At 43.1% G+C, this 12,650-nt stretch overlaps 1 protein-coding gene across 1 annotated transcript; it reads right to left on the reverse strand.

The window, feature by feature from the left end:
- Nucleotides 1-1,445: 1,445 nt before the first annotated feature.
- Nucleotides 1,446-11,715, reverse strand: xpc (xeroderma pigmentosum, complementation group C). Its single transcript, XM_070969411.1, has 14 exons — nt 11,417-11,715; nt 9,356-9,652; nt 9,035-9,131; nt 8,843-8,927; nt 8,580-8,737; nt 8,338-8,458; nt 8,125-8,214; nt 6,453-7,328; nt 5,861-6,021; nt 4,910-4,991; nt 4,259-4,390; nt 3,939-4,108; nt 3,404-3,497; nt 1,446-3,194 (listed from the first exon to the last, which is right to left on the reverse strand). Exons 1-14 carry the CDS (start codon nt 11,526-11,528, stop codon nt 2,865-2,867), a joined length of 2,805 nt encoding a protein of 934 aa, XP_070825512.1. The 5' UTR covers nt 11,529-11,715; the 3' UTR covers nt 1,446-2,864.
- Nucleotides 11,716-12,650: the final 935 nt, after the last annotated feature.

A 12,650-nucleotide genomic window follows, 5' to 3' on the forward strand; every position in this document is an offset into this window, starting at 1 on the left:
AGCAAGCAAGCAGCAAGCAGTGTCTTAAGGGTTTAAGATCTTATGGGTTTTATTTCATATGAATTTCACCTTGCAACCAGGATTTATCTTTAATTAATTGCAGGCTTTCTGGTTTCTTCATGACTTTATGGCAGTTCTTATCCCCATTGTAATGCATGTTTACACACATCTAGAGGACAAAAACCAGAATGAAAAATGTTTGCAAACTTCCCCAGTGTCGTTTCCTCACACTATACACATCCTGGTATCTTTCATCACTGCATGCATGTTGCAATATTTTATCTTCTTCAAATGATGCACCCAAATCCCTTCAACATGCACATTTTGAGGGCTGCAGAGGTTTTAGTGCCCCTGCTCTTGAGTCTTTAAGCTCTGCATGACACTCATTCTTTATTAAAGTTATAAAACAGTTACTTATTGGCTTGTTTGTCCTTTGTACCAAACTTATTCTTGGGTCTGGTGGTCCATGGCACAGTTGAACCATGATGTATGTTTGGAATATCTGGTAAACATGACAGACTAATCAACTGCGCATGCTGTATCATCATTACCTCACATGAGTTCGTGTCAATTTTTATAGCCACTTAACCACATGTCTGAATACTTTAGAGTTTAGGCATCCTATCAAAAAATTTGCAGCAAAATAAACTGCTCCTGCTGTTAATTTCTGTGTGCTGCAGCTCTGCAACGGGTTACAAAGTGCTTTGACTCTGAAGGTATGGGAGCTCTATAAAGAATGCATTACTCTCTGCTGTACTTCTCTGCAGCACCTGAGAGAAGCAGAGGGTCAAGCCCCTGGGGTTAATGCATCGGTAATTGGTCTTGAATTACTGAGGAGGAAGATGCATCAGCATCTATTGCAAAATGTCATTCACAACAGTTCTGTCAGTTGTTGCTAATGTAAAAGTACACACATATTCTCCAAAATATTTCTCTTTAGACTGATATTTGTGAATTTTCACAGTTACATTTTTTTGACAGATATTTAAAGCTAGTCAGCAATCAATTAGAGTTCATAAGGCAATCATTGTATTTTTTTTAAGGGTAAAATTAACCTGGCCATGTACCCCCACACACACGCCCACACACCCTTTTTCCTGCCAGTCGGTGTTTAAGTGGTAGATGCAGATGTTTGGAAAACTGGTTGTATGTGTGAGTCCTTGAGTCTAAGAACACTGGGTAATCTCACAAGTCATGTGCTGATCTGCGAAAAGCCACAAGTCATTTGACCGCCTCAAAATGAGGAAGGAAACGTGAAAAGAAAAAGGGAAAGACAGCCCTGGTGAGTGCTTTTTTTTTTTTATTTATTAAGGCGGTGTGACTGCTGATGATTCGGAAACTTGGAAAACTTAAAAGCAAGATGTTTTTGTTTTTTATGATCAATCTGAGACTTTTAAGATAGAAGAAGCAATAAATAGATAAAATCCATTAAAAAATGACATTCATTTTGGTTGTTTTGCTTTTTACTTGTATTTGAACATTTCTTACGAAAATACTTTTCATACAAAAAAATCTTTCCTATTTCAAATCCAGCTATCATCTGCTGTGTACGAACGCGTGTACAGACACAAGGTGTGAAACAGTGACAGAAGCGTGAAAAAGGCTGAATCTGACAGAACACAACAGAAACAAGTGAACCTCCAGGGATGTTGCAGCCTGACAGAGAGAGAAAGAAAAAGGGGAAGCACGGTATTTGACAAAACAAGACTGTCTGAGCTAAGAAATCAATGAACAACCTCTCAACTGCAGTTTCACTGATTCTCATGTTTAACTTTCAAGAGAAACGTTACACGGTCCACACATGCCTCTCTGTCTATCTCTGCAGGAACATCCTACAACCCAAAAAAACACAGTTTGTTCCTGAAAATGTGACAAAAAGGAGATGCAGAGTTTTCATTTATCAACATCAGTACAAGCTTCTGTTTTCATAGTGTCAGGTTACAAAGTGGACAGTCCAGCCACTTACAATAGCTGGTTGTGGAAACCTGCTTATGTGAAATGTGATGACGTGAAACAGCGGTGTAGATCGTTTCACGGCATTAAAGCGTCGGCAGTTTTTCATTTTGAGTCAGCTGCAACAAGCCATGGGAAATATGTTTATTAGCTTGTCTTGTTTGTAGTGTCACGAGTACACAAGGTATCTGTGTTTACTGGCCACAAAAGCCATCAGTTCAAGTCAATATAAGCTCTTTGTGCAGTTTTGTGTGCTGTGCAGAAATGGATAACAGGCCCACGAGGCTTAAACCAGCACTGTGCTGCTGGACTTCAAGAGCACAGACACTGAGTACTTGCAAGACGGCTGAGTGTGGCACAAGAGTCCAGTGAAGTGACAAACAGTGTGACTATAACAGCCAGGACACTTCCCTGTTCTCACATTCATACTGAGTTTGTTCTCTCCAGGACAACCTCATAACACTGTTGTGCACAACAGCACGTGTCAACGTGTCTTTGCATGTGCTGAATCTCTATTAACCTCTCATACAAAAAGCTAAAAATACAGCATATGAGCTAATAGGAACATATGGGGTGATGGTGGAGACAGAGCAGGTTCAATGTATGAGTCATCACCACTGGAAGAAACAGGTCAATCTGTAGAGAGATCACTCTCCTTTTGTTTCCTCCTCTCTTCTTTCTGTCTTCCTCTCCTGCTCACAGTGTCAGAGCCAAAAGTTCCAGTGTTGACCAAAGCTGCAAAAATTGATTTCAGATTTGTTCCACATGAGGTACACTTTATCCTGCTTTAAAAGGTATGTGAACGTCTTCCAAAGTAAATATGAGGAGCAGTCAGCCAAGTGCCTTTTTTAGAGCAGAGCGTAATCAACCTTGATTCAACTAAACTCATGTGTGGTTTTGGGTCTGCAGCGTCACACTTTCTCAAAGGGAAACATATGCTTTGCTTGTGCTCTCTTTTCCCGTTTTGTCGTCTTCTTCTTCAGTCCGCTCTCGCTCCCTCCGTCCTCCTCTGCCTGTCTGTTCTGGGGCCAGGACATGGCCAGAGTTTCAGATGCGGTCTTAGCTCCTGCACTTCCACCCTCAACCCCCTCCTCATCAGATGAAAGCCCACCGGCCTCCTCTCCTTCAGCAAGGCTACCCAGTCCCTGGCTCTTCTTGCCGTAGCGCTGTTTAAGCTTTTCTCTGATCAGGAGTGCCTTCACCAGCAGGGCCCAGTTGGAGATCACCCTCTTTTCTCTTTTCTGGAAAGTGGAAGAGAAGAAAGAGTGCGGTGGTGTTTTGGTAACCAAAAGGTTTTAAAAAAGTGAAAGTGAACTGGTTCCTAATAATTCTCATCTTCACGGCAAAATCCGTCATGAAAAATCATTGACACACACAAACACACACACACACACAAACACACACACACACACACACACACACACACACACACACACACACACACACACACCTCTCTCTCCCTCTGTTTCTGAAGCTCTTGTTCTTCCTCCCAGGCTGCTCTGAGAATCTCCTCATGCTCCTCACACACAATGTAACCGTCAGTCCTGAAACACACACAAAGAAAACATTTATTTCTTTCCCTGCATTTAACACATTTTCATAACAATGACAGTTATTTTCTTTCTTTCTTTCTTTCTTTCTTTCTTTCTTTCTTTCTTTCTTTCTTTCTTCAGTAGCAGAGGAATCTATAAACATCCTGTGAGTACATTTTCAATATGCAGACTTTGGGGTGTTTGATTATTTTAAATATTCACATCACATATGATGCAACTGAACAAAGAGAAAGAAAGGTGGAAACTTTCCTGAGTACACACTAGAACTAAGCAACGAAACGCAACGATACAGTGAAAGCGGTGCGGTTGTTAAACCCTGAGACTGGCATGGGACCACAATCACTGACGTGCTCCTGCAGTGATCACATTGCCCTATGTCCTTGTGTTTAACTGATCCCTTCCCAGCCCGAGCTTTCCTCAGTGTTGTCTTACACAGCGTGTGAGTATCCTCCGTGAAAGTCAAAGCCTGTGACCGCGGGGGCGGCGTCGACGTTCAGCTTCCTGGCCACACGGTGCAGGTTGGGCAGCCTGAGATGAACACAGCCCACCGGTAACATACAGGATTTGAACAGGTAGACGTTACCGTAGTCGTTACGGGGAACCTGAAGGGAACAGACGCAGGAGACGTAAACAATACCACTGTCAAAGCTTGAGCTTTGATAACTTGTCATGTCCATTTGTATTTCTCAGCATACGTTCCTATTTTCATCGGAAATCATTTGTTGATTATAAACTTTAATTTACTCTGTTACCTTCCCGTCCACAGCTATAGGCGGCTGGTACTCTTCAGTCTGCCATTCTCCGAACAGGGGCAGGTCATTTTCATCCTTCAGCTCAGACATCATCCTGGCCTTACGGGAACGATTCGAGAAGCCCTTCACCATCTGACAGAGTGACACAGTGGCATGGATGTACATGCTGTCTCAGTGACACTCAGTCCAGATCGTACAAGAACCAAGCAAAGCCATTATAAGTTGTCACATGTGTGGCTGGCTTTGCATCACAGTAATAATCTGTGGTGAGCTGAACCTTGCTCTGTTGAACTCTCAATGCAACTGTTTGGCAACAAATCGCACACAATTAACCAGACCTCATCCACTTTAATGCTGGAAGAGGAGTGACTGACTCTGTTAAAACTGAGTGTTTGGTGGTTAAATGAACACCAGTGGACTGCTTATTTACATCTAAACAAAAAGACTGAAAAGACTGTGACCCAGCTTTCAGTTTGGGGTTAACCACTCCTGAAGCTGTTCCTCTTTTTTTGTTACCATCAATCATCACTGAAGCACATAAAGACTGCTGAACTGATTTGACTGAAGGCGAAAGAGGGATCAAATCAGAGGGAACAAAAACAAACACAAACTAAAAGAAGAGAATTTAATGGATCTAATGCTCTCTCTCACCTTGTACGGCTCCTCTCCCAGTCTGACAGTTCGTGCTTCTTTCAGCCAGGTGTCTTTAGAGTGGAGGGTGTGCACACAATCCCTGAGGAGATTTACACAAGACAAGATTAACAAGGGGCATTGCTCAAGAGTTTCATGTTTTGTCTTGTTGGTTTGAGCTCGATGAAGACTCTGTGTCTTTTGATTGTATTTAAGAAGCATTTTCATTCTAAGTGTGAACAGTGCCTAATAAACATCAACATGAACAGCAGATGCAAGTCACAGCTGGCAGATAATTTCTGCAGGTGAGCGCCACAGACAGTTATAGTCATCAAACAGCACCACCAGGTGGACACTGGTGCTCACAGCAGGTCAACATCTGCCATGTCCCAATTCATCTGATCTGCCAGCGCACCCAACCCGGCCAGTGAAGATGTGTCTTTGAGAGGACAGAAGTCCAAACTGAACCTGCGAGCTGGTCTAACCTCCCAGAGATCAAAACTCATGCCTCTTTCAGGTGCTTCTTCTCAACTCATTCAGTAATTCATTTTTAAATTTATGACCGGGATGTTGACTTTAAATGGCCAACAGAGTGTGAATGCCAACGTGGGGCAACTCCCACAATGTCCTAGTTTACAGCACAAGTACTGACTTTTTAGTTCAACACATAATGGCCTTCTGGGAAACAGTGAACCAGATTAATGGTAAATGTCTGAATATACACCCCGTGATTCACTACATGTCCAGCTTCCATACAAAAAACCATCAGTGTAAATTATTCCTGGTTAATTTAATGGAGGAATTGGTCTTCTGTCTGTTTGTCTTTTACACTCTAGTTCAAGGGGCAGATTAGCCACTAACTGATGGCCACATGTGCCAAAACCTATTAAAGCATTCACACACTTTACAAAGCATGTCATGCAGGGCATCTTGAGAAGCAGTTTTTCACAGCTGACTGTTTCACTGACTGACCTGGAGTACACGGGCTCTCCCCTGCAGTATCCCAGCACAGTGGCTGTTGAAGGGTAGATGGCTTCATATTTCAGCAGGTGTCTCTTTAAGGCGTACAGTGGGTGGTTCTTGTACTCTGCTACTGAGATCGGCAGCGGCTTGTTCAGCAGCTTGTTCTGGAGCTGAGTGGCCAACATGGGGAAAACACACAAGATGTTTGGTATCAGTAGGCAGAAAGTGGTGTTGAACTAGTTGTGAGAAGAACGAACACTTTCAGTATGCCAGGAGATCAAATGTTTTCGTGCTCTGCATGACATCATACACTGCATTACTTTGGAAGTCCTGTTTCCACACTGTCACTATCCATCTTCTTTAACTACTTTTACAGTAATGAGAGCTTGGAATAGTCATCAATTTATGACTGAAATGATAAAATAGACAATAAATCATGTATGTGCCAATGCAAATTTAGTAATGCAAATTTTTCCACTATGAAAAATGTTTCTGCGTGTTTGAGCTCTTGGGGAACGTCACGTGTTGGAGGTTGCATGCACGCATGTGTAAAAAACATAAATGTTTGGATCTTTCTGTCCCGTCGGCTTGTCTGTCTCACCTCCTTGTCCTCTTTTACGTCCCTCTCGTCCTCAGGTCCCAGGAATGGCCGAAGCGTCTCCTCCCACCATTCCTCCTCCACCCGTCTCTTCCTGGACGTTGTCATCCAGGTGGGGTCATACTTCCTTCCCAGGTCCTTCACAAACCCGTCCCCGTCCACCGACACCACGTATGTCACCGGCGTCGTTGCATTCCGGGAGCAGAGGTGAGGCATCCCAACACCATGCTCCACATCCACACAAACCCAGGAGGATGTTTTGTCCAGATACACCTCCAACCACTCATCCGCTCCGGGCCCCTCCTTTTTCCCACTCCCTCGCTTTGTTCCGTTCCCCCTCGTTGTTCCCTCTCCTTCAGCATCTTCTTCCTTCCACTCCTCCTCCTCCTCCTCCTCCTCCTCCTCCTTAACCTGTTTTTTCCCTCCACCACTCCTTCTCTTTGGAGCTGCCGTATTCTTGCTTTTGGTCACTTTGCTCCTCCCTTTTCCCTTCTTCTCCTTTATAAATTCAGCCTCACTGCCTGAATCTGCACTGTCCTCCTCACTGTTTGCCTGAAATTCTTCGTCATCGCTAAGCTCTTCCTCATTTTCACTGTTACTCTCCTCCTTGTAGCTGACTTTTGAGGCAATGCTGCGGCGTTTTGAGTTCTTTGGCCTTTGCCCTCCTGACATTATGGCCTTCTCCTCTTCTTCCTCATCTCTTTCCTGTATTTCTTTCCTCTTTGCTTTCTTTCCTCCTCTGTCTCCTTTGGTATTCCCGCCTCCTGCAGGTCTCTTGGTACCAGGAGAGACCTTCGGCTCAGGGCAGCTGGTCTTGGCAGTTCCTTGGCCAGTGTTGCTCTTTCCTGGTGCACCAGCAGATGTTTTAGCCCCTTTTCCCTGGAGAATGGACTGAGAAATATTTAGACTGTGTGTATAAGAACATGAGTTCTTTGTGAAATTGCATGAAAACTAGCTAGCAAGCTAGCAGAGAACTGTTGGCTTAAAGTAACTGATAAACTATTGAAACTATTAATTAAAAGTAGCCTAATGGATGACCTGTCTTCACCACATGGTGCAACAACAATCATCTGAAGCTCAATAACAGCAAAAACCAATGTGGTGGACTACAATGCCTCAAATACAGATGGTGCTGCAAACAAGTTACAAATCGGAAAATGTGGATGCTTCACATACATCTTCATTATCACCACAATTCAAGGTGGACACCCAAGATTAGTGTCACCAATTCAGTATTTGTCCAAATATGAAATATGGTCAGTGTCCCCTTCTGTTCCCAAGCATTGAATAATGGCCAAAAAAGTGTTTTACAGAACGTTATGATGTCACAGTAAAGTTGACCTTTGACTTTTTGGATATGAAATTTCCCCAATTCATTGGGATATCCTTTGAGACATTTGTCAAACTGTGATGTTTGATGACCAATATCTAATCAGATAGTTAACATTTGTGGCACATTTGAAAAGAATTCCCTCATGGCATCTTAAGATATCGCATTCACGCACAACCCAAACACTTACTGCCTCCGCCCAAGGCTATCACAAAAAAACTATAGCAATATGCAACTTTATGGAATTAACAGTGTTCAACATTATCAGTTTGAATCAATAAAAAGATTGATGATTAACTAAGGAGTCAGTATCCTCTAAAGGGCTCAATAACAGAGTGTCAGTACCTTGGCTGGAGGGAGTTTGAGAGGAATCGGCTGCAAAGAAAGAACCAATCGGCAGAAGAGCTGCAGAGACCTGAGGACCAACAGGAACAGCTGCAGGAAACACAAAACACGCAGGAGCATAATGTTTTATTCAGTCTGTTCTACCTTTGCATCCTCACTCAAACACACAAATCCACTTCATTAAATGGACTAGTCTTGAGACAAAACACCAACATGAGTCATCTCCTGGTGGTTTCTGGCTGACAGGCTGGCCAGCCGCCTCTCCAGCAGAGCTCGGGGGTCTGGACGCTCTTCATAGGGAAGACTTGGGTTGAGGGTGAATGTCGCTCTGAACCTGGAGGGGCAAAGGTGGGACAGAGAGATGGACATGGAGATAGATGATGCAGTGGTGATTACACCAAAATAATTGATTCAGTGATTCTGATGACTGTACGTGCCATAAAAACATTTCACACCATTTGAGCAGTCCAGAGAGGTATTTTTGGTCGATGCGCTCCTTGGTGACCATGCCGTAGTGGGGTGGCAGCAGCGACAGAGTGATTGCAAGCAGGTCCGGTTCACTGCACAGACGGTTGCGGAAGATCCCATTGGCTATCAGGCACATGAGGTGGACCTGAGAGACCAATCAGAGGTGTAAAAATCCCACTGTGGTGACTTCAGATCAGACACGGCATTAGGAAATAGGAAGAGCAGGTGGGTTCAATACACGGGTTTTCACCTTGTGTGTGTCTATCAGCTGGTCCTTCTTGTATCGGTTCATCATCCGCCTCAGATACGTCTCAAACAATGCCTGCCTCTTCCGCCTGGCGATGAGAAATTATGAATACAGCAAAACAAACACACATTTTCAATTGCACTTTTAAAACTGTGTGTGAGTGTACTGTATACACTCACACAAATGTCCACTTACTTTTTCCTCACTTCTGGAGTCTCGATCTCTATCTCAACAGGCTGAGAGGGCAGGAGGGGTTCCGGCGGGTCACCTGAACCCAGGGGCTCAGTCAGCTCTGATAAACACAAATACACACACGCACACACATACAAATACACCCACACAACACTTGAGTTCATTAAAACTTTTTTTCATTAGTGCCACCAACTGCTGCTCTCACGTCACATGACACATCTGCTGCCCAGATCACGTGACCTTGTGAGGCAGCTGGATTGCTAGTTGGAAATGCATCATCATTAACAACAAGCCAACACTGTTCTCTGCTGATCTTTCACTCACCTTCCACTTCCTCCCAATCATCCTCATCTTCCTCGCTGTCTTCCTCCTCTTCTTTTTTCTCTGTTTTCTTGGCACTCTTTGTAAACGCAGGCGGTGGTGAGGTCACCATGTCAAAGTCGTCTTCGCTGTCACTCTCCTCCTCCTTCACTGGTGACTGGAAGTATTTACTGGTTTTGGCAGTGGTGGTAGTTGGGGATGTGGTGGAAGAAATGTTTCCTGCTGCTTGTTTTGTAGAGGAACGTCGTTTGGGTTTGACCTTCCTCTCAAGCTTCTCCTCTTCCACCATAATGCTGTCACCTGGAAGGCCAGACAGACAGACCCAAATGGTTTCAAGCTGCTGTGTTTGAGGAATGACTGAGTAGTTTGAAAAGATGCATTTTGGGTTTCGCTCTTTAACTTCTCAATTTATAGTCATAGATGAAATCCTCAGAATTTAAAGCTGCTGTATTTAGCATCAACCACACTGATGCAAAACGAATGTATAAACAGCCTTAGCAAACAAGATCACTATCATATACTATTTTGCCTCTAGAAGGACTGCATTTTACTGCATTTACTGCATTTTTTGTGAACCACTGGTGGCATTCAAACGGAAATTAGTTTTTTTGAAAAGTAGAAAATGAACTGAAAGCTCTTTAAGGAAGGAAAAGATAATATTCCACAAGATTAAAAACCAAATATGAACAAACACCAATCAAAAGACATCAAACAGAACAGTGGTGGTGGTGGTGGTGGTGGTTGGGTTCCTCCTCACAATAGGAAGCGGGGAAGTTTAAGTGAATTATAGTGACAGGTTATGAATCACTTGTTATGAAACATGAATAAAAGACATAAGATACAGGCTATAAATCATCTCAACCATAGTTTAGATTTGTTTATACTATTTGCCGCCTGGTATCAATAATGTCCCTGTTCAAACACACAACAAAGAGCACATTGGCATAATGCTGCTGCTGCTGCTGCTGCTGCTGCTGCTGCACTAACTGTGTTTTTTCTGAGTAATGTACATCAAAGTCTAAATGCGCATTTAAAACTGTCAGTTGAGCAGAGAGACTGACACAGAAATGCTCAAATAAAGACAACAGCAAAATTAGAGATGCAGAGCGACAAGCTGCTTCACTGCTACTGATGGCTGAGAGTTTGCATGACACTGGGCATGTGCATCTGATAGGTTTAGGTATGTTTGGTGCTTGATTTACACACACTCAGGACAGAAATGGTCCTCTGGTACCAGACTTATGGAAGCATCAGCTTTTCACAAAAATGTGTTCATATTTTGATGAGGCAGAGCACAGATGTGTATCTGGGCCAGCAGTTCCACTCCAGTAACCAGCCACATCCCCTGCACATGCACCTGCACTCTGCGCTGCTTGAAGCGTCTTCTTTTCTGCTTCACAGCTCCAACAACACTGAAAATGTGTGGTTTTTTTCACCACTGAAGACCCTGTCATTTACAAAGATGAAGATAGCATCTTGCTGTCATAATAAGATAGATGAGTTCTCTATCCTGAATCGTTTGCTTTCTATTGGGCTGGGCATTGATTCAATGTAGTCTATCAGCTCTTAGTGGAATCATTGCGGTGACATATCTATGTCCAAAGTCCGTCCAAAGTAATGACTAAAAATAAAAATAAAAATAAAATGAACCTCAGTGTATGTGTATCACTGAACCTGTATCACAGACATGAGTTGTAATGATGACTGTAGGCTGCATGATTTCATGCAGTGATAACTCTTGTGTGCATGGACAATCAGCTGTAATTCATGACCTTACAGCCACACACCAACAGTCTGCATTCAGTGCATTCCTCAAATGAGAAGTAACTGTTTTAGTTAGGGCTACATAGACACATGGACCCCATTGTTGGAACAAGCAAACTGACCCTCCTAAACTTACAGACTGAATTATCCCCTCATGGATTAACACTTGTTAGCAAGCTAAATTTGAGGTTCCCTTTCATTTCTGAGATGCAAACACACCCCCTCTGCAGCAGACAGGGAATGTGAGAGTTCAGCGGCGCTTAGCAGCAGCTTCTTGTTTAATTTCGCGACTTTTCATACCTGCATCTTTCTTCTTCGCTCTTCCCTTTGCTCCGCTGCTCTTTGCCCTCAGCACCTGCTTCAGTTTCTTTGTATTGGCCTCTGTCCCTGCACACACTCTCCGCCTCGCCATGCCGCTTTCTGTCCTTTCTCAAACTTTTTAAAATCCAAAGAACTTTTTTTCCATGTCGTTTGGCAAAACTAGACCGGTGGACGTCCCTCAGTTCTCCACATGGTGTTACGCAAAGACAGGGACCACGCAGTTATTCAACATTTCACTCTGTAGCTTTCATAACATTTGAGTCTGCACTCCGGTTGTTATGGTGGGCAGGACCATGACGTCACATCCGCTCCTTCTTCTTCCGCTGATATCAAAATAGCGCCAAGTCGCACAATTTACCCTCTTCTTAAGACCCCTCTACTCAGCTTTTCAGGTTGACACGAGCTTTTATTTTTATATCTGGGGCTATCTTAACAGAAGGGCAGCTTTATACATCAATAATGGCCTATTTTGAGCGATGTAATGCCAACTTTTGGACACAGGGGGCGGTGTTGTGCTATATTTGAAGCCTGGCTACAACAAGTGATATGTGAGGTGTACTGAGGAAGCCATTGTCTCTGTTCCACCTCCTCATATTCCTCATATTAAAACTGTCATCTTGAGCTTTGACAGTTTTTCCAGTGACACATTAATTACCACATTCATGAGGTTTCATAAAAGAGAAACTCGTGCTGGGCGGCTACACAACTGTCTGGCAACAATAGGGTCTGTTTATTTTTATTTTTGAAGCGTTTAGCCAAGGGCATACATAATGAGTTCAACAGAAGAAAAACTCCAGTCTTAGATCCATAATATTAGAGACAGCTTGCATTAAAGGGCCAGATTTTGTACATGCATCATTTGATGTGGTGTTAATCATATATGTTTGTCATTCCTGCAAACCATTTCAAGAACAAGCAATAAACTCAGTTTTGCAGTTTCCTTCCAGCACTTGAACATACCACTCTCTTCACTTTGACCTTTTAAAATCAGTGTTTACTGTCAGCTGCATTAACACATTACAATAATGCACTCTGACGTAAATAAAATAAGACTTCATCTTCAATGTCATGGATTACCTCAAGCAAATTTCAGGTTAATATTCACAAATTGCTATCATGAAGTATTGAATGTGGGAAGAATCAGAAGTCCTGTAATATGATATTTTTTTCTGTTCCACAGAGTCAGTGTGCCTTGAAGATTATGTTGAAATTA

Source organism: Chaetodon trifascialis, chromosome 8 (assembly GCF_039877785.1).
Source record: "Chaetodon trifascialis isolate fChaTrf1 chromosome 8, fChaTrf1.hap1, whole genome shotgun sequence".
NCBI classification, from domain to species: domain Eukaryota; kingdom Metazoa; phylum Chordata; class Actinopteri; order Chaetodontiformes; family Chaetodontidae; genus Chaetodon; species Chaetodon trifascialis.

Coding starts and splice junctions, on each gene's coding strand:
- xpc (XM_070969411.1), bottom strand. CDS start 11,528: ATGGCGAGGCGGAGAGTGTGTGCAGGGACAGAGGCCAATACAAAGAAA. Junction 8,738..8,842: donor AGCTGATAGACACACACAAG/GTGAAAACCCGT, acceptor TTGGTCTCTCAG/GTCCACCTCATGTGCCTGAT. Junction 8,459..8,579: donor CTCTCTGGACTGCTCAAATG/GTGTGAAATGTT, acceptor TTGCCCCTCCAG/GTTCAGAGCGACATTCACCC.